Source organism: Bombina bombina, chromosome 9, assembly GCF_027579735.1.
Source record: "Bombina bombina isolate aBomBom1 chromosome 9, aBomBom1.pri, whole genome shotgun sequence".
Classification (NCBI taxonomy): Eukaryota; Metazoa; Chordata; class Amphibia; order Anura; family Bombinatoridae; genus Bombina; species Bombina bombina.
In genome coordinates, this window is record NC_069507.1 from 290,304,019 (window position 1) to 290,330,859 (window position 26,841).

The 26,841-nt window shown below is 42.3% G+C and overlaps 1 protein-coding gene across 1 annotated transcript in view; it reads right to left on the reverse strand.

Moving 5' to 3' along the window:
• The window catches only part of LOC128640611 (amiloride-sensitive sodium channel subunit alpha-like), a 449,879-nt gene that overhangs the window by 236,175 nt on the left and 186,863 nt on the right, over nucleotides 1-26,841 (reverse strand). The window contains exon 4 of the mRNA XM_053693080.1: nucleotides 11,378-11,478. Within this exon, the coding sequence (XP_053549055.1) occupies nucleotides 11,378-11,478 (101 nt within the window). The remainder of the gene's footprint in view (nucleotides 1-11,377; nucleotides 11,479-26,841) is intronic.

Here is a 26,841-nt window from a genome sequence, read left to right on the forward strand (position 1 = left end):
ATGAGTTTTTGCAAGTTGGGATGTCTGCAATGCAAGCTAACTAAACAAACTATTAACCCCTAAACCTCCTTCCCCCCACAACGCAAACTAACTAAATAAACTGTTAACCCCTAAACTGCCATCCCCCCACAACGCAAAGTAGTAAACTAACACCCCCTAACTTAACCCCAACTAAATACCCATAAATTAAATAAAAAATATCCTACCTTAAAATAAATAAAAAAACTTAACTGTAAAATTAAATTAAAACCTAAGCTTACCTTAAAAAAACAAAAAACTACTATTACTTAAAAAAATACCTTACATTACAAAAAATAAAAAACCTACCCTTTACAAAAATAAAAATCCTACCCTTTACAAGAATAGAAAACCTACCCTTTACAAAAAATAAAAAACCTACCCTTTACAAAAAATAAAAACCTAACATTACAAAAAATAAAAAACCTACCCTTTACAAAAAATAAAAACCTAACATTACAAAAAATAAAAAACCTACCCTTTACAAAAAATAAAAACCTAACATTGCAAAAAAACATAATTTATGTAAGAACTTACCTGATAAATTCATTTCTTTCATATTGGCAAGAGTCCATGAGCTAGTGACATATGGGATATACAATCCTACCAGGAGGGGCAAAGTTTCCCAAACCTCAAAATGCCTATAAATACACCCCTCACCACACCCACAATTCAGTTTAACGAATAGCCAAGCAGTGGGGTGATAAAGAAAGGAGTAAAAAGCATCAACAAGGAAATTTGGAAATAATTGTGCTTTATACAAAAAATCATAACCACCATAAAAAGGGTGGGCCTCATGGACTCTTGCCAATATGAAAGAAATTAATTTATCAGTAAGTTCTTAGTTTTCTTTCATGTAATTGGCAAGAGTCCATGAGCTAGTTACATATGGGATATCAATACCCAAGATGTGGATCTTCCACTCAAGAGTCACTAGAGAGGGAGGGAATAAAAATAAAAACAGCCATATTCCGTTGAAAAAATAAATCCACAACCCAAAAACATAAGTTTATTTTCATTTTGAAAGAAAAAACTTAAATCAAAAGCAGAAGAATCAAACTGAAACAGCTGCCTGAAGAACTTTTCTACCAAAAACTGCTTCCGAAGAAGCAAATACATCAAAATGGTAGAATTTAGTAAATGTATGCAAAGAGGACCAAGTTGCCGCTTTGGAAATCTGATCAACTGAAGCTTAATTCTTAAAAGCCCACGAAGTGGAGACTGATCTAGTAGAATGAGCTGTAATTCTCTGAGGCGGGGCCTGACCCGACTCCAAATAAGATTGATGAATCAAAAGTTTCAACCAAGAAGCCAAGGAAATAGCAGAAGCCTTCTGACCTTTCCTAGGACCAGAAAATAAAACAAATAGACTGGAAGTCTTCCTGAAATTTTTAGTAGCTTCCACATAATATTTCAAAGCTCTTACCACATCCAAAGAATGTAAGGATCTCTCCAAAGAATTCTTAGGATTAGGACATAAGGAAGGGACAACAATTTCTCTACTAATGTTGTTAGAATTCACAACTTTAGGTAAAAATTGAAAAGAAGTTTGCAAAACCGCCTTATCCTGATGAAAAATCAGAAAAGGAGACTCACAAGAAAGAGCAGATAACTCAGAAACTCTTCTAGCAGAAGAGATGGCCAAAAGAAACAACACTTTCCAAGAAAGTAGTTTAATATCCAAAGAATGCATAGGTTCAAATGGAGGAGCCTGTAAAGCCTTCAGAATCAAATTAAGACTCCAAGGAGGAGAAATTGACTTAATGACAGGCTTAATACGAATTAAAGCCTGTACAAAACAGTGTATATCAGGAAGTATAGCAATCTTTCTGTGAAATAAAACAGAAAGAGCAGAGATTTGTCCTTTCAAGGAACTTGCAGACAAACCCTTATCCAAACCATTCTGAAGAAACTGTAAAATTCTAGGAATTCTAAAAGAATGCCAGGAGAATTTATGAGAAGAACACCATGAAATGTAAGTCTTCCAAACTCTATAATAAATCTTTCTAGAAACAGATTTACGAGCTTGTAACATAGTATTAATCACTGAGTCAGAGAAACCTCTATGACTTAGAATTAAGCGTTCAATTTCCATACTTTCAAATTTAATGATTTGAGATCCTGATGGAAAAACGGACCTTGAGATAGTAGGTCAAGCCGTAACGGAAGTGGCCAAGGCGGGCAACTGGACATCCGAACCAGATCCGCATACCAAAACCTGTGTGGCCATGCTGGAGCCACCAGCAACACAAAAGACTGTTCCATGATGATTTTGGAGATCACTCTTGGAAGGAGAACTAGAGGTGGGAAGATGTAAGCAGGATGATAACACCAAGGAAGTGTCAACGCATCCACTGCTTCCACCTGAACATCCCTGGACCTGGATAGATATCTGGGAAGTTTCTTGTTTAGATGAGAGGCCATGAGATCTATCTCTGGAAGACCCCACATCTGAACAATCTGAGAAAACACATCTGGATGGAGAGACCACTCCCCTGGATGTAAAGTCTGGCGGCTGAGATAATCCGCCTCCCAATTGTCTACACCTGGGATATGTACCGCAGAGATTAGACAGGAGCTGGATTCTGCCCAAGCAAGTATCCGAGATACTTCTTTCATAGCTTGGGGACTATGAGTCCCACCCTGATGATTGACATAAGCCACAGTTGTGATATTGTCTGTCTGAAAACAAATGAACGGTTCTCTCTTTTGCAGAGGCCAGAACTGAAGAGCCCTGAGAATTGCACGGAGTTCTAAAATATTTATTGGTAATCTCGCCTCTTGAGATTTCCAAACCCCTTGTGCTGTCAGAGATCCCCAAACAGCTCCCCAACCTGAAAGACTCGCATCTGTTGAGATCACAGTCCAGGTTGGCTGAACAAAAGAAGCCCCTTGAACCAAACGATGGTGATCTATCCACCATGTCAGAGAGTGTCGTACATTGGGATTCAAGGATATTAATTGTGATATCTTTGTATAATCCCTGCACCATTGATTCAGCATACAAAGCTGTAGACGTCTCATGTGAAAACGAGCAAAGGGGATCGCGTCCGATGCTGCAGTCATGAGACCTAAAACTTCCATGCACATAGCCACTGAAGGGAATGACTGAGACTGAAGGTGCCGGCAGGCTGCGACCAATTTTAAACGTCTCTTGTCTGTTAGAGACAGAGTCATGGACACTGAATCTATCTGGAAGCCTAAAAAGGTGACCCTTGTCTGAGGAATCAAGAAACTTTTTGGTAAATTGATCCTCCAACCATGTTTCCAAAGAAACAACACTAGTTGATTTGTGTGAGATTCTGCAGTACGTAAAGACTGAGCTAGTACCAAGATATCGTCCAAATAAGGAAACACCGCAATACCCTGTTCTCTGATTACAGATAGTAGGGCACCCAGAACCTTTGAAAAAATTATTGGAGCTGTTGCTAGGCCAAATGGAAGAGCAACAAATTGGTAATGCTTGTCTAGAAAAGAGAATCTCAGAAACTGATAGTGTTCTGGATGAATCAGAATATGAAGGTATGCATCCTGCAAGTCTATTGTGGACATATAATGTCCTCGCTGAACAAAAGGCAGAATAGTCCTTATAGTCACCATCTTGAAAGTTGGTACTCTTACATAACGATTCAAAAATTTTAGATCCAGAACTGGTCTGAATAAATTTTATTTGTTTGGTACAATGAATATGTTTGAATAAAACCCCAAACCTTGTTCCTGAGGAGGAACTGGCATGATTACCCCTGAAGACTCCAGGTCTGAAACACACTTCAGAAAAGCCTGAGCTTTTACTGGATTTACAGGGATGCGTGAGAGAAAAAATCTTCTCACAGGAGGTCTTACTCTGAATCCTATTCAATACCCTTGAGAGACAATGCTCTGTATCCAATGATTTTGGACAGATTTTATCCAAAAATCCTTGAAAAACCTTAATCTGCCCCCTACCAGCTGAGCTGGAATGAGGGCCGCACCTTCATGCAGATTTAGGGGCTGACTTTGGTTTCCTAAATGGCTTGGATTTATTCCAATTTGAGGAGGGCTTCCAATTGGAAGCAGATTCCTTGGGGGGAGGATTGAGTTTTTGTTCCTTATTCTGACGAAAGGAACGAAAGCAGTTAGAGGCCTTAGATTTACCCTTAGGTTTTTTATCCTGAGGCAAAAAAACTCCTTTTCCCCCAGTGATAGTTGAAATAATAGAATCCAACTGAGAACCAAATAAATTATTACCTTGGAAAGAAAGAGATAGTAATCTAAATTTAGATGTCATATCAGCATTCCAAGACTTAAGCCACAAAGCTCTTCTAGCTAATATAGCTAAAGACATGGATATAACATCAATTTTGATAATATCAAAAATGGCATCACAAATAAAATGATTAGCATGTTGCAGTAAGCGAATAATGCTAGATATGTCAGAATCCAATTCATGTTGCGCTAAATTTTCCAACCAGAAAGTTGATGCAGCCGCAACATCAGCCAAAGAAATAGCAGGTCTGAGAAGATGACCTGAATATAAATAGGCCTTCCTTAGATAAGATTCAAGCTTCCTATCTAAAGGATCCTTAAATGAAGTGCTATCTTCCATAGGAATAGTGGTACATTTAGCAAGAGTAGAAATAGCCCCATCAACTTTGGGGATTTTTTCCCAAAACTCTATAGATTTTGCTGGTAAAGGATACAATTTTTTAAACCTTGAAGAAGGAATAAAATAAGTACCTGGTTTATTCCATTCCCTAGAAATCATATCAGAAATAGCCTCAGGAATGGGAAAAACCCCTGGAGAAACCACAGGAGGTTTAAAAACAGCATTTAAACGTTTATTAGACTGAACGTCAATAGGACTGGTTACCTCAATATCCAAAGTAATGAACACTTCTTTTAATAGAGAACGCATATACTCTATTTTAAATAAATAAGTAGATTTGTCAGTGTCAATGTCTGAGGAAGGATCTTCTGTCTCAGATAGATCCTCATCAGAAGAGGATAAATTATTATGTTGTTGGTCATTTGAAATTTCATCAGCTAAATGAGAAGTTTTAAAAGACCTTTTACGTTTATTAGAAGGTGGAAATGCAGACAAAGCCTTCAGAATAGAATCAGAAACAAATTCTTTAAAATTTACAGGTATATCATGCACATTAGAAGTTGAAGGAACTGCAACTGGCAATGTACTATTACTGATGGAAACACTATCTGCATGTAAAAGTTTATCATGATAACTATTACAAATGACATTCGGTGGAATAATTTCTACACTTTTACAACAAATGCACTTAGCTTTGGTAGAACCGATGTCAGGCAGCAATGTTCCAGCAGAAACTTCTGAGGCAGGATCAGATTGGGACATCTTGCTCAATGTAAGAGAAAAAACATATAAAGCAAAATTATCTATTTCCTTATATGATAGTTTCAGGAATGGGAAAAAATGCAATAGCATAGGCCTCTGATAGCAAAAAGCAAGAGGCAAACATACAAGGGGTATTGAAATAATGAAAAAGTTTGGCGCCAAGTATGACGCACAACGTAACGTAAACTCTTTTTTGGCGCCAAAAATAACCGGAAATTACACACTTGCGTCACTAATGACGCCGCCGTGTGAAAGGTCTCGGCATCACGTATGACGCCGGAAATGACGAAGCTGCGTCATAAACGTATTCTTTCGCGCCAAAAAAATTTTGCGCCAAGAATGACGCAATAAAGTTTAGCATTTGACGCACCCGCGGGCCTAATATCCGCAATTGCAAGAAGTAGTCAATTGAAAAAAGACTAAACCCCAGGTAAGAAAAAAATTTCTTCAAATGTTTACATTCCCCAAATATGAAACTGACAGTCTGCAGAAGGAAATACATGAACCTGACTCATGGCAAATATAAGTACAATACATATATTTAGAACTTTATATAAATGCATAAAGTGCCAAACCATAGCTGAGGTGTCTTAAGTAATAAAAAACATACTTGCCAAAAGACACCCATCCACATATAGCAGATAGCCAAACCAGTACTAAAACAGTTATTAGTAGAGGTAATGGTAAATTGAGAGTATATCGTCGATCTGAAAAGGGAGGTAGGAGATGAATCTCTACGACCGATAACTGAGAACCTATGAAATAGACCCCCGTTAGGGAAATCATTGTATTCAAATAAGTGATACTCCCTTCACGTCCCTCTGACATTCGCTGTACTCTGAGAGGAATCAGGCTTCAACAATGCTGAGAAGCGCATATCAACGTAGAAATCTTAGCACAAACTTACTTCACCACCTCCATAGGAGGCAAAGTTTGTAAAACTGAATTGTGGGTGTGGTGAGGGGTGTATTTATAGGCATTTTGAGGTTTGGGAAACTTTGCCCCTCCTGGTAGGATTGTATATCCCATATGTCACTAGCTCATGGACTCTTGCCAATTACATGAAAGAAAATAAAAAAGCTCCCCTTTACAAAAAATAAAAAACCTACCCTTTACAAAAAATAAAAACCTAACATTACAAAAAATAAAAAACCTAACATTACAAAAAATAAAAAAACTAACACTATTGTTGGCCTTTTTTCTGAGGTTTTCTGCTGAGACCTGAGCTGGGAGAAAGAGGTTTGGGAAGCGCGGCCATCTAAAAAACAGCTCAGACAGTGGAGGGCGTAACCGGGGCTGGCAGCATCTTGAAATAATTGTGATTGTTATTTTTCTGCATTTTCACTATAATCTGACTTGATGTTACCAGAACTTGTCTGGCTTTAATGCATAGGGGCCTAATTACTAACGTGCGAACGGACATGATTCAATATTGCGGATCATGTCCGCCGCATATCAATGAATGCCGACAGCGTACGCTGTCAGCATTTATCATTGCACCAGCAGTTCTTGTTAACTACTGGTGCAATACCTCCCCCTGCAGATTCGCGGCCAATCGGCCACTAGCAGGTGGTGTCAATTAACCCGATCGTATTGGATCAGCTTGATTTCACGCGATGTCTGTCCACCTCCTCAGAGCAGGCGGAAAGGTTTTGGAGCAACGGTCTTTAGACCGCTGCTTCATAATTGGTGTTTCTGGTGTTCGCCAAAAGCACAGCCCTTCAAACTCTGTTTGGAGCTTGATAAATGGGCCCCATAGGGGCCTAGTTATCAAGCCGTCAACCTCAAATATGCTGGAAGTCCGACACAGATCGATTCTTACGTCACTCCAGATGTTCCGCACACAAGTGCGGCACAATCTCACTACTTTTGCTAGTTATCAAAAAACTAGCAGGTACGCTCGGCACTTTTACGGCCCAGCGTACCTGGTTTTTAATCCGCCACCCTGGAGGCGGCGGATCCCATAGGAATCAATGGGAATCTGACCATAGCGAAAGTACAAGTTCGCTGCTGACAGACATCCCATTGATTCCTATGGTAATGTCTACACCTAACACCCTAACATGTACCCCGAGTCTAAACACCCCTAATCTGTCCCCCCTACACCGCCGCAACTAAATAAAGTTATTACCCCCTAAACCGCCGCTCCCGGAGCCCACCACAAGCTACTCTATACCTATTAACCTCTAAACCGCCGCTCCCGGAGCCCACCGCAACTATAATAAATGTCTTAACCCCTAAACCGCCGCTCCCGGAGCCCACCGCCACCTACATTATACCTAGTAACCCCTATCCTGCCCCCCCTATACCGTCGCCCTCTATAATAAAGTTATTAACCCCTATCCTGCCGATCCCGCACCTCGCCGCAACTAAATAAATAGTTTAACCCCTAAACCGCCGCTCCCTGACTCCGCCGCAACCTATATTAAATTTATTAACCCCTAATCTGCCCCCCCTACACCGTCGCCACCTATAATACATTTATTAACCCCTATCCTGCCCCCCACTACACTGCCGCCACTGTAATAAATTTATTAACCCCTAAACCTAAGTCTAACACTAACCCTAACACCCCCCTAACTTAAATATTAATTAAATACATCTAAATAATATTTCTATTATGAACTAAATGAATCCTATTTAAAACTAAATACTTACCTTTAAAATAAACCCTAATATACCTACAATATAAATAATAATTATATTGTAGCTATCTTAGGATTTATTTTTATTTTATAGGTAAATTTCAATTTATTTTAACTAGGTACAATAGCTATTAAATAGTTATTAACTATTTAATAGCTTACCTAGCTAAAATAAAGAGAAATTTACCTATAAAATAAATCCTAACCTAAGTTACAATTACACCTAACACTACACTATACTTTAATAAATTTTTCCTATTTAAAACTAAATACTTACCTGTAAAATAAACCCTAAGATAGCTACAATGTAATTCATAATTACATTGTAGCTATTTTAGGATTTATATTTATTTTACAGGTAACTTTGTATTTCTTTTAGCTAGTTAGAATAGTTATTAAATAGTTATTAACTATTTAATAACTACCTAGCTAAAAGAAATACAAAATTACCTGTAAAATAAATCCTAACCTAAGTTACAATTAAACCTAACACTACACTATCATTAAAGTAATTAAATAAATTAACTACAAATAACTACAATTAAATACAATTACATTAACTAACTAAAGTACAAAAAATAAAAAAAACTAAGTTACAAAAAATAAAAAACATAAGTTACAAACATTTAAAAAATATTACAACAATTTTAAGCTAATTACACCTAATCTAAGCCCCCTAATAAAATAACAAACCCCCCCAAAATAAAAAAATGCCCTACCCTATTCTAAATTACAAAAGTTCAAAGCTCTTTTACCTTACCAGCCCTTAAAAGGGCCTTTTGTGGGGGCATGCCCCAAAGAAAACTGCTCTTTTGCCTGTAAAAGAAAAATACAACCCCCCCCAACATTAAAACCCACCACCCACATACCCCTAATCTAACCCAAACGCCCCTTAAAATAACCTATCACTAATCCCCTGAAGATCATCCTACCTTGAGTCGTCTTCACTCAGCCGAGCCACCGATGGAACCGAAGTGGACATCCGGAGCGCCAGAAGTGATCCTCCAAGGGGCACTGAAGAAGTCTTCCATCCGATGAAGTGATCCTCCAAGCGGCACTGAAGAAGTCTTCCATCCGGCCGATGTCATCTTCCAAGCGGCGCTGAAGATCATCTTCCATCCGGGCGAGGTCATCTTCCAAGCGGGGTCTTCAATCTTCTTGCTTCAGCATCGATCTTCATCCCGCCGACGCAGAACATCCTTCTTTACCGACGGACTAGCGACGAATGAAGGCTCCTTTAAGGGACGTCATCCAAGATGGCGTCCCTTCAATTCCGATTGGCTGATAGGATTCTATCAGCCAATCGGAATTAAGGTAGGAAAAATCTGATTGGCTGATGGAATCAGCCAATCAGATTCAAGTTCAATCCGATTGGCTGATCCAATCAGCCAATCAGATTGAGCTCGCATTCTATTGGCTGTTCCGATCAGCCAATAGAATGCAAGCTCAATCTGATTGGCTGATCGGATCAGCCAATCGGTAAAGAAGGATGTTCCGCGTTGGCAGGATGAAGATCGATGCTGAAGCAAGAAGATTGAAGACCCCGCTTGGAAGATGTAATTAGATTAGGTGTAATTAGCTTAAAATTGTTGTAATATTTTTTAAATGTTTGTAACTTATGTTTTTTATTTTTTGTAACTTAGCTTTTTTATTTTTTGTACTTTAGTTAGTTTATTTAATTGTATTTAATTGTAGTTATTTGTAGGTAATTTATTTAATTAATTTAATGATAGTGTAGTGTTAGTTTTAATTGTAACTTAGGTTAGGATTTATTTTACAGGTAATTTTGTATTTCTTTTAGCTAGGTAGTTATTAAATAGTTAATAACTATTTAATAACTATTCTAACTAGCTAAAAGAAATACAAAGTTACCTGTAAAATAAATATAAATCCTAATATAGCTACAATGTAACTATGAATTACATTGTAGCTATCTTAGGGTTTATTTTACAGGTAAGTATTTAGTTTTAAATAGGAAAAATTTATTAAAGTATAGTGTAGTGTTAGGTGTATTTGTAACTTAGGTTAGGATTTATTTTATAGGTAAATTTCTCTTTATTTTAGCTAGGTAAGCTATTAAATAGTTAATAACTATTTAATAGCTATTGTACCTAGTTAAAATAAATTGAAATTTACCTATAAAATAAAAATAAATCCTAAGATAGCTACAATATAATTATTATTTATATTGTAGGTATATTAGGGTTTATTTTATAGGTAAGTATTTAGTTTTAAATATGATTCATTTAGTTAATAATAGAAATATTATTTAGATTTATTTAATTAATATTTAAGTTAGGGGGGTGTTAGGGTTAGTGTTAGACTTAGGTTTAGGGGTTAATAAATTTATTACAGTGGCAGCGGTGTAGGGGGGGGCAGGATAGGGGTTAATAAATTTATTATAGGTGGCGACGGTGTAGGGGGGGCAGGATAGGGGTTAATAAATTTAAGATAGGTTGCGGCGGGTTCAGGGAGCGGCGGTTTAGGGGTTAAACTATTTATTTGCGGCGAGGTGCGGGATCGGCAGAATAGGGGTTAATAACTTTATTACAGAGGGCGACGGTATAGGGGGGGGCAGGATAGGGGTTAATAGGTATAATGTAGGTGGCGGCGGTGTCCGGGATCGGCGGTTTAGGGGTTAATAAATTTATAATAGTTGCGGCGGGGTCTAGGAGCGGTGGTTTAGGGGTTAATACATTTATAATAGTTGCGGCAGGGTCTAGGAGCGGCGGTTTAGGGGTTAATACATTTTTAATAGTTGCGGCAGGGTCTAGGAGCGGCGGTTTAGGGTTTAGTTACTTTATTTAGTTGCGGGGGGCGCCGGTATAGGGGGTAGAACAGTGTAGTTTAGTGTGAGTGCTTAGTGACAGACTAGCAATAAAGCTGTAAAAAAGCCGAAGAGCAGCAAGATCGGATGATTGATAACTCTCACAGTCCGCTGCTCATCGCCCCGCGGCTTTTTGACAGCTTTATTTGATAACTTAGGCGTATTTTTTCAGGTCCGCGGCGGCAAAGGTAGGCGAGCTTAGGTGGGCGTATTGCACCGGCGAAGGCAGGAAAGTTGACACGATGATAACTAACCCCCATAGAGTGAACTGTTTTATGAAGGTGTTTTTTCCCTATTATAATTTGTTCTGTAACATTTTGAAGGCATTTTTTTGACGCACTTACCCTTCAGTTGTGCTTGTTTTATGCGCTGAGGGCTGAGCAAGAGCCTGCGAGATGGATGCAGCTGATTATTATAGAGGGTCACTCACAACCTGCCCTCATGTCCCTCCCACACTAACAGACTGACCTTAGCTTCATTCTCCTTCCTCACATTTCCCTTCTTTACTTCTCCCCATGTCCAGCCCTTGGTGTAACAAACCATTTTTTATTCCAGGCATAGAGGAGCTCCAGAGGGTGTTGTTGTCTTTATTAAACGTGTAGCAGTTTCCATAGATAGGATGGATAAAATGAGAGTAATTCCTAAGGGAAAAAAAACAAATCTTATATTAATGGAATATTTAATTCAAGACTATACTTGCATTGTGCTGAAAATATACTGGTACTATACACTGCACTGTCACAACAATGGTACTGCACTGTCACTGTACTGGTATTGTACTGTCACACCACTAGCACTGCACTGTCAGTACACTGTCACACCACTGTCACAACAATGGCACTGCACTGCTACTGCACTGTCACTGCATAGTGCACTATCATACTACATGCACTGCACAGTCAGTACACTTCCACTGCATAGTCACAACAATGGCACTTCACTGGTACTGCGCTGTCACTGTACTAGTACTGTACTGTCATACCACTTGCACAGCACTATCACACCACTCGTGCTGTACTGTCAGTACACTCCCACACCACTCTCACTGCACTGTCACAACAATGGCACTGCACTGCTACTGCACTGTCACTACACTGTCAATGCACTGTCATACTACTTGCACTGCACAAGCAGTACACTTCAACTTCATAGTCACAACAATGGCACTGCACTGGTACTGTACTGTCACTGCACTGTCATACCAACTGCACTATCGCACCACTAACACTACACTGTCAGTACACTGCCACACCACTGTCACTACATTGTCACAACACTGTCACTGCACTTTCACAACACTGTCACTGCATTGGTATAGCACTGCACTTTCACAACACTTTCACTGCTCTGTAACAGGTGAATACACAAACTAGAGGTGCTAATTACACTGACCGGTTACATCTCGCTCCGTATAATGCTCTGTAACATTAGAATACACAAACCAGATGTACTAATTACACTGACCGGTTACATCTCGCTCCCTATAATGCTCTGTAACAGGTGAATACACAAACCTGATGTGCTAATTACACTGACCGGTTACATCTCACTCCCTATAATGCTCTGTAACAGGTGAATACACAAACCTGATGTGCTAATTACACTGACCGGTAACATCTTGCTCCATATAATGCTCTGTAAAAGGTGAATACACAAACCTGATGTGCTAATTACACTGACCGGTTACATCTCACTCCCTTTAATGCTCTGTAACATTAGAATACACAAACCAGATGTACTAATTACACTGACCGGTTACATCTCGCTCCCTATAATGCTCTGTAACAGGTGAATACACAAACCTGATGTGCTAATTACACTGACCGGTTACATCTCACTCCCTATAATGCTCTGTAACAGGTGAATACACAAACCTGATGTGCTAATTACACTGACCGGTAACATCTCGCTCCATATAATGCTCTGTAAAAGGTGAATACACAAACCTGATGTGCTAATTACACTGACCGGTTACATCTCGCTCCCTTTAATGCTCTGTAACAGGTGAATATACAAACCAGAGGTACTAATTACACTGACCGGTTACATCTCACTCCCTATAATGCTCTGTAACAGGTGAATACACAAACCAGAGGTACTAATTACACTGACCGGTTACATCTCGCTCCCTATAATGCTCTGTAACAGGTGAATACACAAACCAGAGGGGCTAATTACACTGACCGGTTACATCTCGCTCCCTATAATGCTCTGTAACAGGTGAATACACAAACCAGAGGTACTAATTGTAGCGGAGGGCAATATTAAAATCTCCGCGGGTATAACCGGTAAATGCACAGTCAGCGCTGAAAAGTAAAGCAATATCCCAATACTCCCAATAACCGGACGGAAAACAGTTTGGGAGTCAGCAACTCACAACCCAGCCAGTTTTCAGGTTTAAAACAGAATGACATTTATTAAAGGCTATATGCCTAGTATTTATGCAGGTCTAACCCCAGCTGGGGGGGTTGAAAGAATATTGTACATTAGATAGAGAGCAAACGCCCTTTGACATGCCACAATAGAATTACATTCCTTAAGCAGATAACAATTTAAACAATGCAGTCCATCTTATCAACTAGCAGTCTGACTCTGGAGATGATTAGACAATGGGAATGTTTATCACTAAACTTAATTAGAGCACACAATAGCTGATGCTAGCAACCTTGTATTTAGAAAATAGCTTCTGAAAGCTGAACAAAGTTAACTCTTTAGTTCTGACCGAAGGGTCTGTCACATATACATAGCACACAATACAGCCTATAGACAACCTTTCTTACATTATAGTCCAGAAATGGCTAGGTTTGCCACACTAATTATACTGACCGGTTATATCTCGCTCCCTATAATGCTCTGTAACAGGTGAATACACAAACCAGAGGTACTAATTACACTGACCGGTTACATCTCGCTCCCTATAATGCTTTGTAACAGGTGAATACACAAACCTGATGTGCTAATTACACTGACCGGTTACATCTCGCTCCCTATAATGCTCTGTAACAGGTGAATACACAAACCAGAGGTACTAATTACACTGACCGGTTACATCTCGCTCCCTATAATGCTCTGTAACAAGTGAATACACAAACCAGAGGGGCTAATTACAATGACCGGTTACATCTCGCTCCCTATAATGCTCTGTAACATTAGAATACACAAACCAGAGGTACTAATTGTAGCGGAGGGCAATATTAAAATCTCCGCGGGTATAACCGGTAAATGCACAGTCAGCGCTGAAAAGTAAAGCAATATCCCAATACTCCCAATAACCGGACGGAAAACAGTTTGGGAGTCAGCAACTCACAACCCAGCCAGTTTTCAGGTTTAAAACAGAATGACATTTATTAAAGGCTATATGCCTAGTATTTATGCAGGTCTGACCCCAGCTGTGGGGTTGAAAGAATATTGTACATTAGATAGAGAGCAAACGCCATTTGACATGCCACAATAGAATTACATTCCTTAAGCAGATAACAACGAAAACAATGCAGCCATCTTATCAACTAGCAGTCTGACTCTGGAGATGATTAGACAATGGGAATGTTTATCACTAAACTTAATTAGAGCACACAATAGCTGATGCTAGCAACCTTGTATTTAGAAAATAGCTTCTGAAAGCTGAACAAAGTTAACTCTTTAGTTCTGACCGAAGGGTCTGTCACATATACATAGCACACAATACAGCCTATAGACAACCTTTCTTACATTATAGTCCAGAAGTGGCTAGGTTTTCCACAATGTTCCCCCAGAACCAAGCCGGCATACACAGTCTGATCCCAACGGATCGGCTTGGGGATGTCCGGGGAAGTACTCACAGATCACTTTTCAAGTTCAGTTTGTCTGGATAACCCGTCGGCGTTACCGTTTTGTTTCCCTGGGCGGTACTGGATTGTAAAGTCGAAGGGCTGCAGCGCCAAACTCCAGTGCAGCAGCCTGGCATTGTCCCCAGCCACACGGTTCAGCCACACCAACGGGTTGTGATCTGTGAGTAAGGAAAAAGGTTGTCCATACAGGTACGGCTGAAACTTTTTGAGGGCCCACACCATGGCCAGGCATTCTTTTTCGATGGCGGCGTAGCTTACTTCACGGGGCAACAACTTTCGGCTCAAGTAAGCTACGGGGTGTTCTCCGCCATCTGCTCCAACTTGGCTCAGCACTGCCCCCACTCCAAACATCGAAGCGTCTGTGTGAACAAGAAATCTTTTAGTTGGATCGGGTGCAGCAAGTACAGGCGCATTAGTTAGAGCAGTCTTTAGTTGTTGGAATGCCTGCTCACACTCCGGGGCCCAAGTAACCTGTCGGGGAAGGTTCTTACGTGTCAAGTCAGTCAGGGGTTTGGCTAGGGCACTATAATTGGGCACAAACTTTCTGTAGTACCCCGCCGTACCTAGAAATGCCAGTACTTGGGTCTTGGTCCTAGGGGTGGGCCACTTGGCAACAGCTTCAATTTTTGCTGGTTCGGGTTTCTGGTGCCCGCTCCCTACCCGGTGACCTAAATACTGCACCTCTGCCATCCCGATATGGCACTTACTAGGTTTCAGGGTCAGCCCTGCCTCCCCTATACGGTCAATAACCGCTCCTATATGCTGTAGGTGTTCTGCCCAGTTCTGGCTATATATGGCAATATCGTCCAGGTTTGCACAGGCATACTCCTGGAACCCGTCCAGTAGCCGATCTACCATCCTTTGAAAGGTCGCCGGAGCAATCTTCATCCCGAAAGGCATGACCCGAAATTGGTACAGGCCAAACGGGGTGACAAACACCGACTTGGGGATGGCGTCATCGGCGAGCGGAATTTGCCAGTATCCCTTGCATAAGTCTATGGTCGTAAGATACTGCCCCCTAGCCATTTTATCTAGCAACTCGTCTATCCGGGGCATTGGATAGGCATCAGACACCGTTTTGTCATTTAGCCTCCGGTAGTCGACGCAGAAGCGTGTGGTGCTGTCTTTCTTGGGTACCAACACTACCGGTGATGCCCAGGGGCTGTCTGAAGGTTCGATAACCCCTAGTTGCAACATCTCGTCAATTTTTGCCTTCACATGTGCCTTGACTGCTTCAGGGACACGATACGGGGTCTGCCGCATAGGTAGCTGTCCTGGGGTTTCAACTCGGTGAGTGGCCAGCGGAGTGTACCCAGGTAAATGGGAGAAGATAGCCCTTTAGCTACGATCAACTCCTGTACCTGGGCACGCTCCGAAGGGCTTAGCCGCTCCCCCAGCTGAACGCCCTTGGAGGGCTCTATCTGGTCCTCTGATTCTAATAGGTCAGGTAGAGGCAGATTCTCCTGATCCTCAGAGGCCGAGGCGCATATTGCCGCCACGTCCTCTATCCTCTCATGGTAGGGTTTGAGCATGTTCACATGAAGCATGCGTCGCTTCTCTACCCCTGAGCAGGGGCCAATCACATAGGTAGTGTCGCATCGCTGCTCTACTACCTGGTATGGGCCTTGCCAGACGGCCTGCAGCTTGTCTGTGCATACAGGTTTTAAAATTAAAACTTTCTGCCCCACTTGAAAGCTGCGGTCCCTGGCTCCCCTATCGTACCAGCGGCGCTGGCGTTGTTGAGCCGCCTGGAGGTTGGAGCGTACAGCCTGGGTCAATGCCTCCAGTCGGTCCCTGAACTCCAGCACGTAAGATACAATGGGGTTACCATCGGGGCTACTCCCTCCCTCCCAATGCTCCCTAATGAGGTTTAATGGCCCCCGCACCCTTCTCCCAAATAGCAATTCGAAGGGGGAAAAACCTGTCGACTCTTGGGGTACCTCCCTATATGCGAAAAGCAGATGGGGTAGGTAGCGCTCCCAGTCCTTATGAGTCTCGCCAAATGTACAGAGCATCTGTTTTAGCATCCCATTAAATCTCTCACATAACCCATTGGACTGGGGATGGTAGGCTGAGTTAACTATGGGTTTAATACCACATACCCTCCAAAGTTGTTGGGTCACCTGTGCGGTAAACTGGGTGCCCCTATTCGATATTATCTCCTGGGGGAACCCTACCCGGGAAAATATTTTTATTAAGGCTTCAGCTACCGTCTCTGCATGGATGTTGGAGAGAGCAATGGCCTCGGGGTACCTAGTGGCGTAGTCCACTACGGTTAAAATGTACCTCTTCCCGGAGGGACTGGGCTTGGGTAGAGGCCCTACGATATCTACTGCTACCCTGCTAAAGGGTTCCTCAATAATGGGTAACGGGCATAATTTAGCCTTATGGCGGTCACCTCGTTTGCCTACTCGTTGGCACACGTCACAGGAGGTGCAATATTGCCGTACATCTTTAGAGATCCCAGGCCAGAAAAAGGCGTGGGTCAATCTGTAGTGGGTGCGTGTCATTCCTAGGTGGCCTGACAGGGGAATGTCATGAGCTATCCTGAGCAGCTCCTGCCTATACTTCTGGGGTACTACCAGTTGCTTAGTGGTCACGGTGACTGCTCCGCCTACCCCCCGTTCGGCTATGCGGTACAATAACCCTTTCTCCCAGATGTACCGCTCCCCCTCTAACCCAGCCTGATCGGTGTTCACTTTATCCCGGTATACCTGCAGCGTGGGGTCAGCTTTCACCTTTGCCTCAAATTGGGTGGGGGTATCCCAGGTCATACGTGTCAAGGGCGTGTCATGGTCTCTTACCTGAGCCTCGTTGTGAGCTGGTGGGGCCGTGGTGCGTGCCTGCTGCCGGGTGGTTACTGGGTGGACCTCCTGATGTGGAGCCTGAGGTACAAAAGCAGAGGTCATCTGACCCAGGTCATTCCCCAGTATAACATCCGCTGGTAGGTTTTGCATCAAGCCCACCTCTACCATGCCCTCCCCCGCACCCCAATCCAAATGAATCTTAGCAGTGGGCAATCGGTATACTGCTCCCCCTGCCACTCGTACTGCCATGGATCCGCCAGTGTGTGCTGTATCCGGCACCAAATGGGGAGCTATCAGGGTTAAAGTAGCTCCCGAATCCCGAAGTCCCTGGACCTCCTTCCCCTCTACAGGCACCAGCTGGCGGTGATGTTGCCGGTTATCTGTGGCCCGGACCGACATCCCCTCATGCAGAATTCCCAGGGGTTCCTCGGCTTGGGTGCTCAACACCTCATGAGCGGCTGGCTCCATTTGGTAATGGTGAGCAGCCGCCCTTGGGGCCAGGTTCTGTCTGACCTGGTTCCAAGCTTGTCTGCTCCGATTTTGGGTGCACTCACGTGCCATATGTCCCCACTGCTTGCAGGTGTGGCATTGTATATTCGCCCGTCCGTTGTATCGTGAGGGTGGTGGTGGATTCCCTGGGGCTGGGTGAAAAGGTGTCGCTGTGGGGTTGTTAGGCTGTAGAGGACTGGGTTGTCCCGTGGGTCGAGCGTACGTCTTAGGCAGTAGTCCATGGTGCCTCCTGGCATCAAAATGCTGGTCTGCTAATCTGGCTGCTTTGGTTAAGGTGAGGGGTTTTCGATCTCTCACCCATTCTTGGGCTTCTGGGGACAAGCCGTTAAAGAATTGCTCCAACAGCATCAGTTGTCGCAATTCTTCCATGGTGGTAGCTTGGCTGGCCTGTATCCACCCCTGAGATGCTTGATCCAGCTTGTGGGCCCACTCTGCATGGGAATCTCTTTCTGGCTTGCGCAGGCCTCTAAACTTGCGCCGGTATGCCTCTGGGGTAATGGCATATCTTTCCAAGATCGCTCTCTTCACTTTAGCGTAATCCTTGCTGTCCTCCCTGGGTACAGCGCGATACGCTTCCGCTGCCCTACCGGCTAGCTTGCCTGCTAGCACCGGCACCCATACGGACTGCTCCAAATCATGTAACTCGCGCAGTCTCTCAAAATCCTGTAAATACCCATCGATCTCATCCTTCTCCTCACAAAACATTTTAAAGGCATGGTATGGGATTTTGGGTCTTACTGGGTTGCTGAGTGCTTCCGAAATGGATTCTGCTCGGGAGGATGCATTCCGCGGACTGTGTGCCATCACGTACTCCTGCACATCTGCCATTACCATGGATAGCATGTCCCGTGGTACAGGTTGGGGTAAAAATTCCAGCCTGGTCCTCATTTCCCTCTGGTATAGGGTCTCCTCCATGGCTGCTGGAGGCGTAGCGCTGCGAGCTCTGTCTTCCTCCATCAGCTCGGCAATTAATATAGCCTTGGGTTTGCTGCTGGCTATCTTTCCCCTGGCTTCTAGCAGTTCCTTTAACTTTGTCTCTTTAGCTTAGAATAATCCGTCTCCATTCACTTCGGTAGTTGGTTCTTTCGCTGTATTCTGCTTGCCATTCCCTTTTCTTATTCGGCAGTTACAATTGCATGAATTGCGCTTTTCGGCTGTAAGGTCGGATCGCACCGCTTGCCACCAATTGTAGCGGAGGGCAATATTAAAATCTACGATCTCCGAGGGTATAACCGGTAAAGCAATATCCCAATACTCCCAATAACCGGACGAAACACAGTTTGGGAGTCAGCAACTCACAACCCAGCCAGTTTTCAGATTTAAAACAGAATGATATTTATTAAAGGCTATATGCCTAGTATTTATGCAGGTCTAACCCCAGCTGGGGGGGTTGAAAGAATATTGTACATTAGATAGAGAGCAAACGCCCTTTGACATGCCACAATAGAATTACATTCCTTAAGCAGATAACAACAAAAACAATGCAGTCCATCTTATCAACTAGCAGTCTGACTCTTGAGATGATTAGACAATGGGAATGTTTATCACTAAACTTAATTAGAGCACACAATAGCTGATACCAGCAACCTTGTATTTAGAAAATAGCTTCTGAAAGCTGAACAAAGTTAACTCTTTAGTTCTGACCGAAGGGTCTGTCACATATACATAGCACACAATACAGCCTATAGACAACCTTTCTTACATTATAGTCCAGAAGTGGCTAGGTTTGCCACACTAATTATACTGACCGGTTATATCTCGCTCCCTATAATGCTCTGTAACAGGTGAATACACAAACCAGAGGTACTAATTACACTGACCGGTTACATCTCGCTCCCTATAATGCTTTGTAACAGGTGAATACACAAACCTGATGTGCTAATTACACTGACCGGTTAAATCTGGCTCCCTATAATGCTCTGTAACAGGTGAATACACAAACCAGAGGTACTAATTACACTGACCGGTTACATCTCGCTCCCTATAATGCTCTGTAACAAGTGAATACACAAACCAGAGGGGCTAATTACACTGACCGGTTACATCTCGCTCCCTATAATGCTCTGTAACAGGTGAATATACAAACCAGAGGTACTAATTACACTGACCGGTTACATCTCGCTCCCTATAATGCTCTGTAACAGGTGAATACACAAACCAGAGGGGCTAATTACACTGACCGGTTACATCTCGCTCCCTATAATGATCTGTAACAAGTGAATACACAAACCAGAGGGGATAATTACACTGACCGGTTACATCTCACTCCCTATAATGCTCTGTAACAGGTGAATACACAAATTAGAGGTGCTAATTACACTGACCGGTTACATCTCTCTCCCTATAATGCTCTGTAACAGGTGAATACACAAACCAGAGGGGTTAATTACACTGACCAGTTACATCTCACTCCCTATAATGCTCTGTATCAGGTGAATACACAAACTAGAGGTATTAATTACACTGACCGGTTACATCTCACTCCCTATAATGCTCTGTAACAGGTGAATACACAAATTAGAGGTGCTAATTACACTGACCGGTTACATCTCTCTCCCTATAATGCTCTGTAACAGGTGAATACACAAACCAGAGGGATTAATTACACTGACCAGTTACACCTTGCTCCCTATAATGCTCTGTAACAGGTGAATACACAAACCAGAGGTGCTAATTACACTGACCGGTAACATCTCGCTCCATATAATGCTCTGTAAAAGGTGAATACACAAACCAGAGGTACTAATTACACTGACCGGTTACATCTTGCTCCCTATAATGCTCTGTAACAGGGGAATACACAAACCAGATGTGCTAATTACACTGACCAGTTACATCTCGCTCCCTATAATGCTTTGTAACAGGTGAATACACAAACCTGATGTGCTAATTACACTGACTGGTTACATCTTGCTCCCTATAATGCTCTGTAACAGGTGAATACACAAACCAGAGGTACTAATTACACTGACCGGTTACATCTCGCTCCCTATAATGCTCTGTAACAAGTGAATACACAAACCAGAGGGGCTAATTACACTGACCGGTTACATCTCGCTCCCAATAATGCTCTGTAACAAGTGAATACACAAACCAGAGGGGCTAATTACACTGACCGGTTACATCTCGCTCCCTATAATGCTCTGTAACAGGTGAATATACAAACCAGAGGTACTAATTACACTGACCGGTTACATCTCGCTCCCTATAATGCTCTGTAACAGGTGAATACACAAACCAGAGGGGCTAATTACACTGACCGGTTACATCTCGCTCCCTATAATGATCTGTAACAAGTGAATACACAAACCAGAGGGGATAATTACACTAACCGGTTACATCTCACTCCCTATAATGCTCTGTAACAGGTGAATACACAAATTAGAGGTGCTAATTACACTGACCGGTTACATCTCTCTCCCTATAATGCTCTGTAACAGGTGAATACACAAACCAGAGGGGTTAATTACACTGACCAGTTACATCTCACTCCCTATAATGCTCTGTATCAGGTGAATACACAAACTAGAGGTATTAATTACACTGACCGGTTACATCTCACTCCCTATAATGCTCTGTAACAGGTGAATACACAAATTAGAGGTGCTAATTACACTGACCGGTTACATCTCTCTCCCTATAATGCTCTGTAACAGGTGAATACACAAACCAGAGGGATTAATTACACTGACCAGTTACATCTCACTCCCTATAATGCTCTGTATCAGGTGAATACACAAACTAGAGGTATTAATTACACTGACCGGTTACATCTCACTCCCTATAATGCTCTGTAAAAGGTGAATACACAAATGAGAGGTTCTAATTACACTGACCGGTTACATCTCTCTCCCTATAATGCTCTGTAACAGGTGAATACACAAACCAGATGTGCTAATTACACTGACCGGTTACATCTCACTCCCTATAATGCTCTGTATCAGGTGAATACACAAACTAGAGGTATTAATTACACTGACCGGTTACATCTCACTCCCTATAATGCTCTGTAAAAGGTGAATACACAAATGAGAGGTTCTAATTACACTGACCGGTTACATCTCGCTCCCTATAATGCTCTGTAACAGGTGAATACACAAACCAGAGGTGCTAATTACACTGACCGGTTACACCTTGCTCCCTATAATGCTCTGTAACAGGTGAATACACAAACCAGAGGTGCTAATTACACTGACCGGTAACATCTCGCTCCATATAATGCTCTGTAAAAGGTGAATACACAAACCAGAGGTACTAATTACACTGACCGGTTACATCTCGCTCCCTATAATGCTCTGTAACAGGGGAATACACAAACCAGATGTGCTAATTACACTGACCACTTACATATCGCTCCCTATAATGCTTTGTAACAGGTGAATACACAAACCTGATGTGCTAATTACACTGACCGGTTACATCTTGCTCCCTATAATGCTCTGTAACAGGTGAATACACAAACCAGAGGTACTAATTACACTGACCGGTTACATCTCGCTCCCTATAATGCTCTGTAACAAGTGAATACACAAACCAGAGGGGCTAATTACACTGACCGGTTACATCTCGCTCCCTATAATGCTCTGTAACAAGTGAATACACAAACCAGAGGGGCTAATTACACTGACCGGTTACATCTAGCTCCCTATAATGCTCTGTAAAAGCTGAATATACAAACCAGAGGTACTAATTACACTGACCGGTTACATCTCGCTCCCTATAATGCTCTGTAACAGGTGAATACACAAACCAGAGGGGCTAATTACACTGACCGGTTACATCTCGCTCCCTATAATGATCTGTAACAAGTGAATACACAAACCAGAGGGGATAATTACACTGACCGGTTACATCTCGCTCCCTATAATGCTCTGTAACAGGTGAATACACAAACCTGATGTGCTAATTACACTGACCGGTTACATCTCGCTCACTATAATACTCTGTAACAGGTGAATACACAAAACAGATGTGCTAATTACACTGACCGATACATCTCGCTCCCTATAATGCTCTGTAACAGGTGAATACACAAACCAGAGGTGCTAATTACACTGACCAGTTACATCTCGCTCCCTATAATGCTCTGTAACAGGTGAATACACAAACCAGAGAGGCTAATTACACTGACCGGTTACATCTCGCTCTCTATAATGCTCTGTAACAGGTGAATACACAAAACAGAGGGGCTAATTACACTGACCGGTTACATCTTGCTCTCTATAATGCTCTGTAACAGGTGAATACACAAACCAGAGGGGTTAATTACACTGACCAGTTACATCTCACTCCCTATAATGCTCTGTAACAGGTGAATATACAAACCAGAGGTGCTAATTACACTGACCAGTTACATCTCGCTCCCTATAATGCTCTGTATCAGGTGAATACACAAACCAGAGGGGCTAATTACACTGACCGGTTACACCTTGCTCCCTTTAATGCTCTGTAACAGGTGAATACACAAACTAGAGGTATTAATTACACTGACCGGTTACATCTCACTCCCTATAATGCTCTGTAACAGGTGAATACACAAACCAGATGTGCTAATTACACTGACCGGTTACATCTCGCTCCCTATAATGCTCTGTAACAGGTGAATATACAAACCAGAGGTGCTAATTACACTGACCGGTTACACCTTGCTCCCTTTAATGCTCTGTAACAGGTGAATACACAAACCAGAGGTGCTAATTACACTGACCGGTTATATCTCGCTCCCTATAATGCTCTGTAACAGGGGAATACACAAACCAGATGTGCTAATTACACTGACCAGTTACATCTCGCTCCCTATAATGCTATGTAACAGGTGAATACACAAACCAGAGGGGATAATTACACTGACCGGTTACATCTCGCTCCCTATAATGCTCTGTAACAGGTGAATACACAAACCAGAGGTGCTAATTACACTGACCGGTTACATCTCGCTCCCTATAATGCTCTGTAACAGGTGAATACACAAACCAGAGGGGATAATTAAACTGACCGGTTACATTTCGCTCTCTATAATGCTCTGTAACAGGTGAATACACAAACCAGAGGTACTAATTACACTGACCGGTTACATCTCGCTCTCTATAATGATCTGTAACAGGTGAATACACAAACCAGAGGTACTAATTACACTGACCGGTTACATCTCGCTCTCTATAATGCTATGTAACAGGTGAATACACAAACCAGAGGCGCTAATTACACTGACCGGTTACATCTCGCTCCCTATAATGCTCTGTAACAGGCGAATACACATACCTGATGTGCTAATTACACTGACCGGTTACATCTTGCTCCCTATAATGCTCTGTAACAGGTGAATACACAAACCAGAGGTACTAATTACACTGACCCGTTACATCTCGCTCCCTATAATGCTCTGTAACAGGTGAATACACAAACCAGAGGTGCTAATTACACTGACCGGTTACATCTCGCTTTCTATATGGCTCTGTAACTGGTGAATACACAAACCACAGGTACTAATTACACTGACCGTTTACATCTCGCTCTCTCTAATGTTCTGTAACAGGTGAATACACAAACCAGAGGTGCTAATTACACTGACCGGTTACATCTCGCTCTCTATATGGCTCTGTAACAGGTGAATACACAAACCAGAGGTACTAATTAAACTGACTGGCTACATTTCGCTCTCTATAATGCTCTGTAACAGGTGAATACACAAACCAGAGGTACTAATTACACTGACCAGTTACATCTCGCTCCCTATAATGCTCTGTAACAGGTGAATACACAAACTAGAGGTACTAATTACACTGACCGGTTTCACCTCGCTCCCTATAATGCTCTGTAACAGGTGAATACACAAACCAGAGAGCTAATTACACTGACCGGTTACATCTTGCTCCCTATAATGCTCTGTAACAAGTGAATACACAAACCAGAGGGGCTAATTACACTGACCGGTTACATCTCGCTCCCTATAATGCTCTGTAACAGGTGAATACACAAACCAGAGGTGCTAATTACACTGACGGTTACATCTTGCTCTCTATAATGCTCTGTAACAGGTGAATACACAAACTAGAGGTATTAATTACACTGACCGGTTACATCTCACTCCCTATAATGCTCTGTAACAGGTGAATACACAAACCAGATGTGCTAATTACACTGACCGGTTACATCTCGCTCCCTATAATGCTCTGTAACAGGTGAATACACAAACCAGAGGTGCTAATTACACTGACCGGTTACACCTTGCTCCCTTTAATGCTCTGTAACAGGTGAATACACAAACCAGAGGTGCTAATTACACTGACCGGTTATATCTCGCTCCCTATAATGCTCTGTAACAGGGGAATACACAAACCAGATGTGCTAATTACACTGACCAGTTACATCTCGCTCCCTATAATGCTATGTAACAGGTGAATACACAAACCAGAGGGGATAATTACACTGACCGGTTACATCTCGCTCCCTATAATGCTCTGTAACAGGTGAATACACAAACCAGAGGTGCTAATTACACTGACCGGTTACATCTCGCTCCCTATAATGCTCTGTAACAGGTGAATACACAAACCAGAGGGGATAATTAAACTGACCGGTTACATTTCGCTCTCTATAATGCTCTGTAACAGGTGAATACACAAACCAGAGGTACTAATTACACTGACCGGTTACATCTCGCTCTCTATAATGATCTGTAACAGGTGAATGCACAAACCAGAGGTACTAATTACACTGACCGGTTACATCTCGCTCTCTATAATGCTATGTAACAGGTGAATACACAAACCAGAGGCGCTAATTACACTGACCGGTTAAATCTCGCTCCCTATAATGCTCTGTAACAGGCGAATACACAAACCTGATGTGCTAATTACACTGACCGGTTACATCTTGCTCCCTATAATGCTCTGTAACAGGTGAATACACAAACCAGAGGTACTAATTACACTGACCCGTTACATCTCGCTCCCTATAATGCTCTGTAACAGGTGAATACACAAACCAGAGGTGCTAATTACACTGACCGGTTACATCTCGCTTTCTATATGGCTCTGTAACTGGTGAATACACAAACCACAGGTACTAATTACACTGACCGTTTACATCTCGCTCTCTCTAATGTTCTGTAACAGGTGAATACACAAACCAGAGGTGCTAATTACACTGACCGGTTACATCTCGCTCTCTATATGGCTCTGTAACAGGTGAATACACAAACCAGAGGTACTAATTACACTGACTGGCTACATTTCGCTCTCTATAATGCTCTGTAACAGGTGAATACACAAACCAGAGGTACTAATTACACTGACCAGTTACATCTCGCTCCCTATAATGCTCTGTAACAGGTGAATACACAAACTAGAGGTACTAATTACACTGACCGGTTTCACCTCGCTCCCTATAATGCTCTGTAACAGGTGAATACACAAACCAGAGAGCTAATTACACTGACCGGTTACATCTTGCTCCCTATAATGCTCTGTAACAAGTGAATACACAAACCAGAGGGGCTAATTACACTGACCGGTTACATCTCGCTCCCTATAATGCTCTGTAACAGGTGAATACACAAACCAGAGGTGCTAATTACACTGACGGTTACATCTTGCTCTCTATAATGCTCTGTAACAGGTGAATACACAAACCAGAGGGGTTAATTACACTGACCAGTTACATCTCACTCCCTATAATGCTCTGTAACAGGTGAATATACAAACCAGAGGTGCTAATTACACTGACCAGTTACATCTTGCTCCCTATAATGCTCTGTAACAGGTGAATACACAAACTAGAGGTATTAATTACACTGACCGGTTACATCTCGCTCCCTATAATGCTCTGTAACATTAGAATACACAAATTAGAGGTTCTA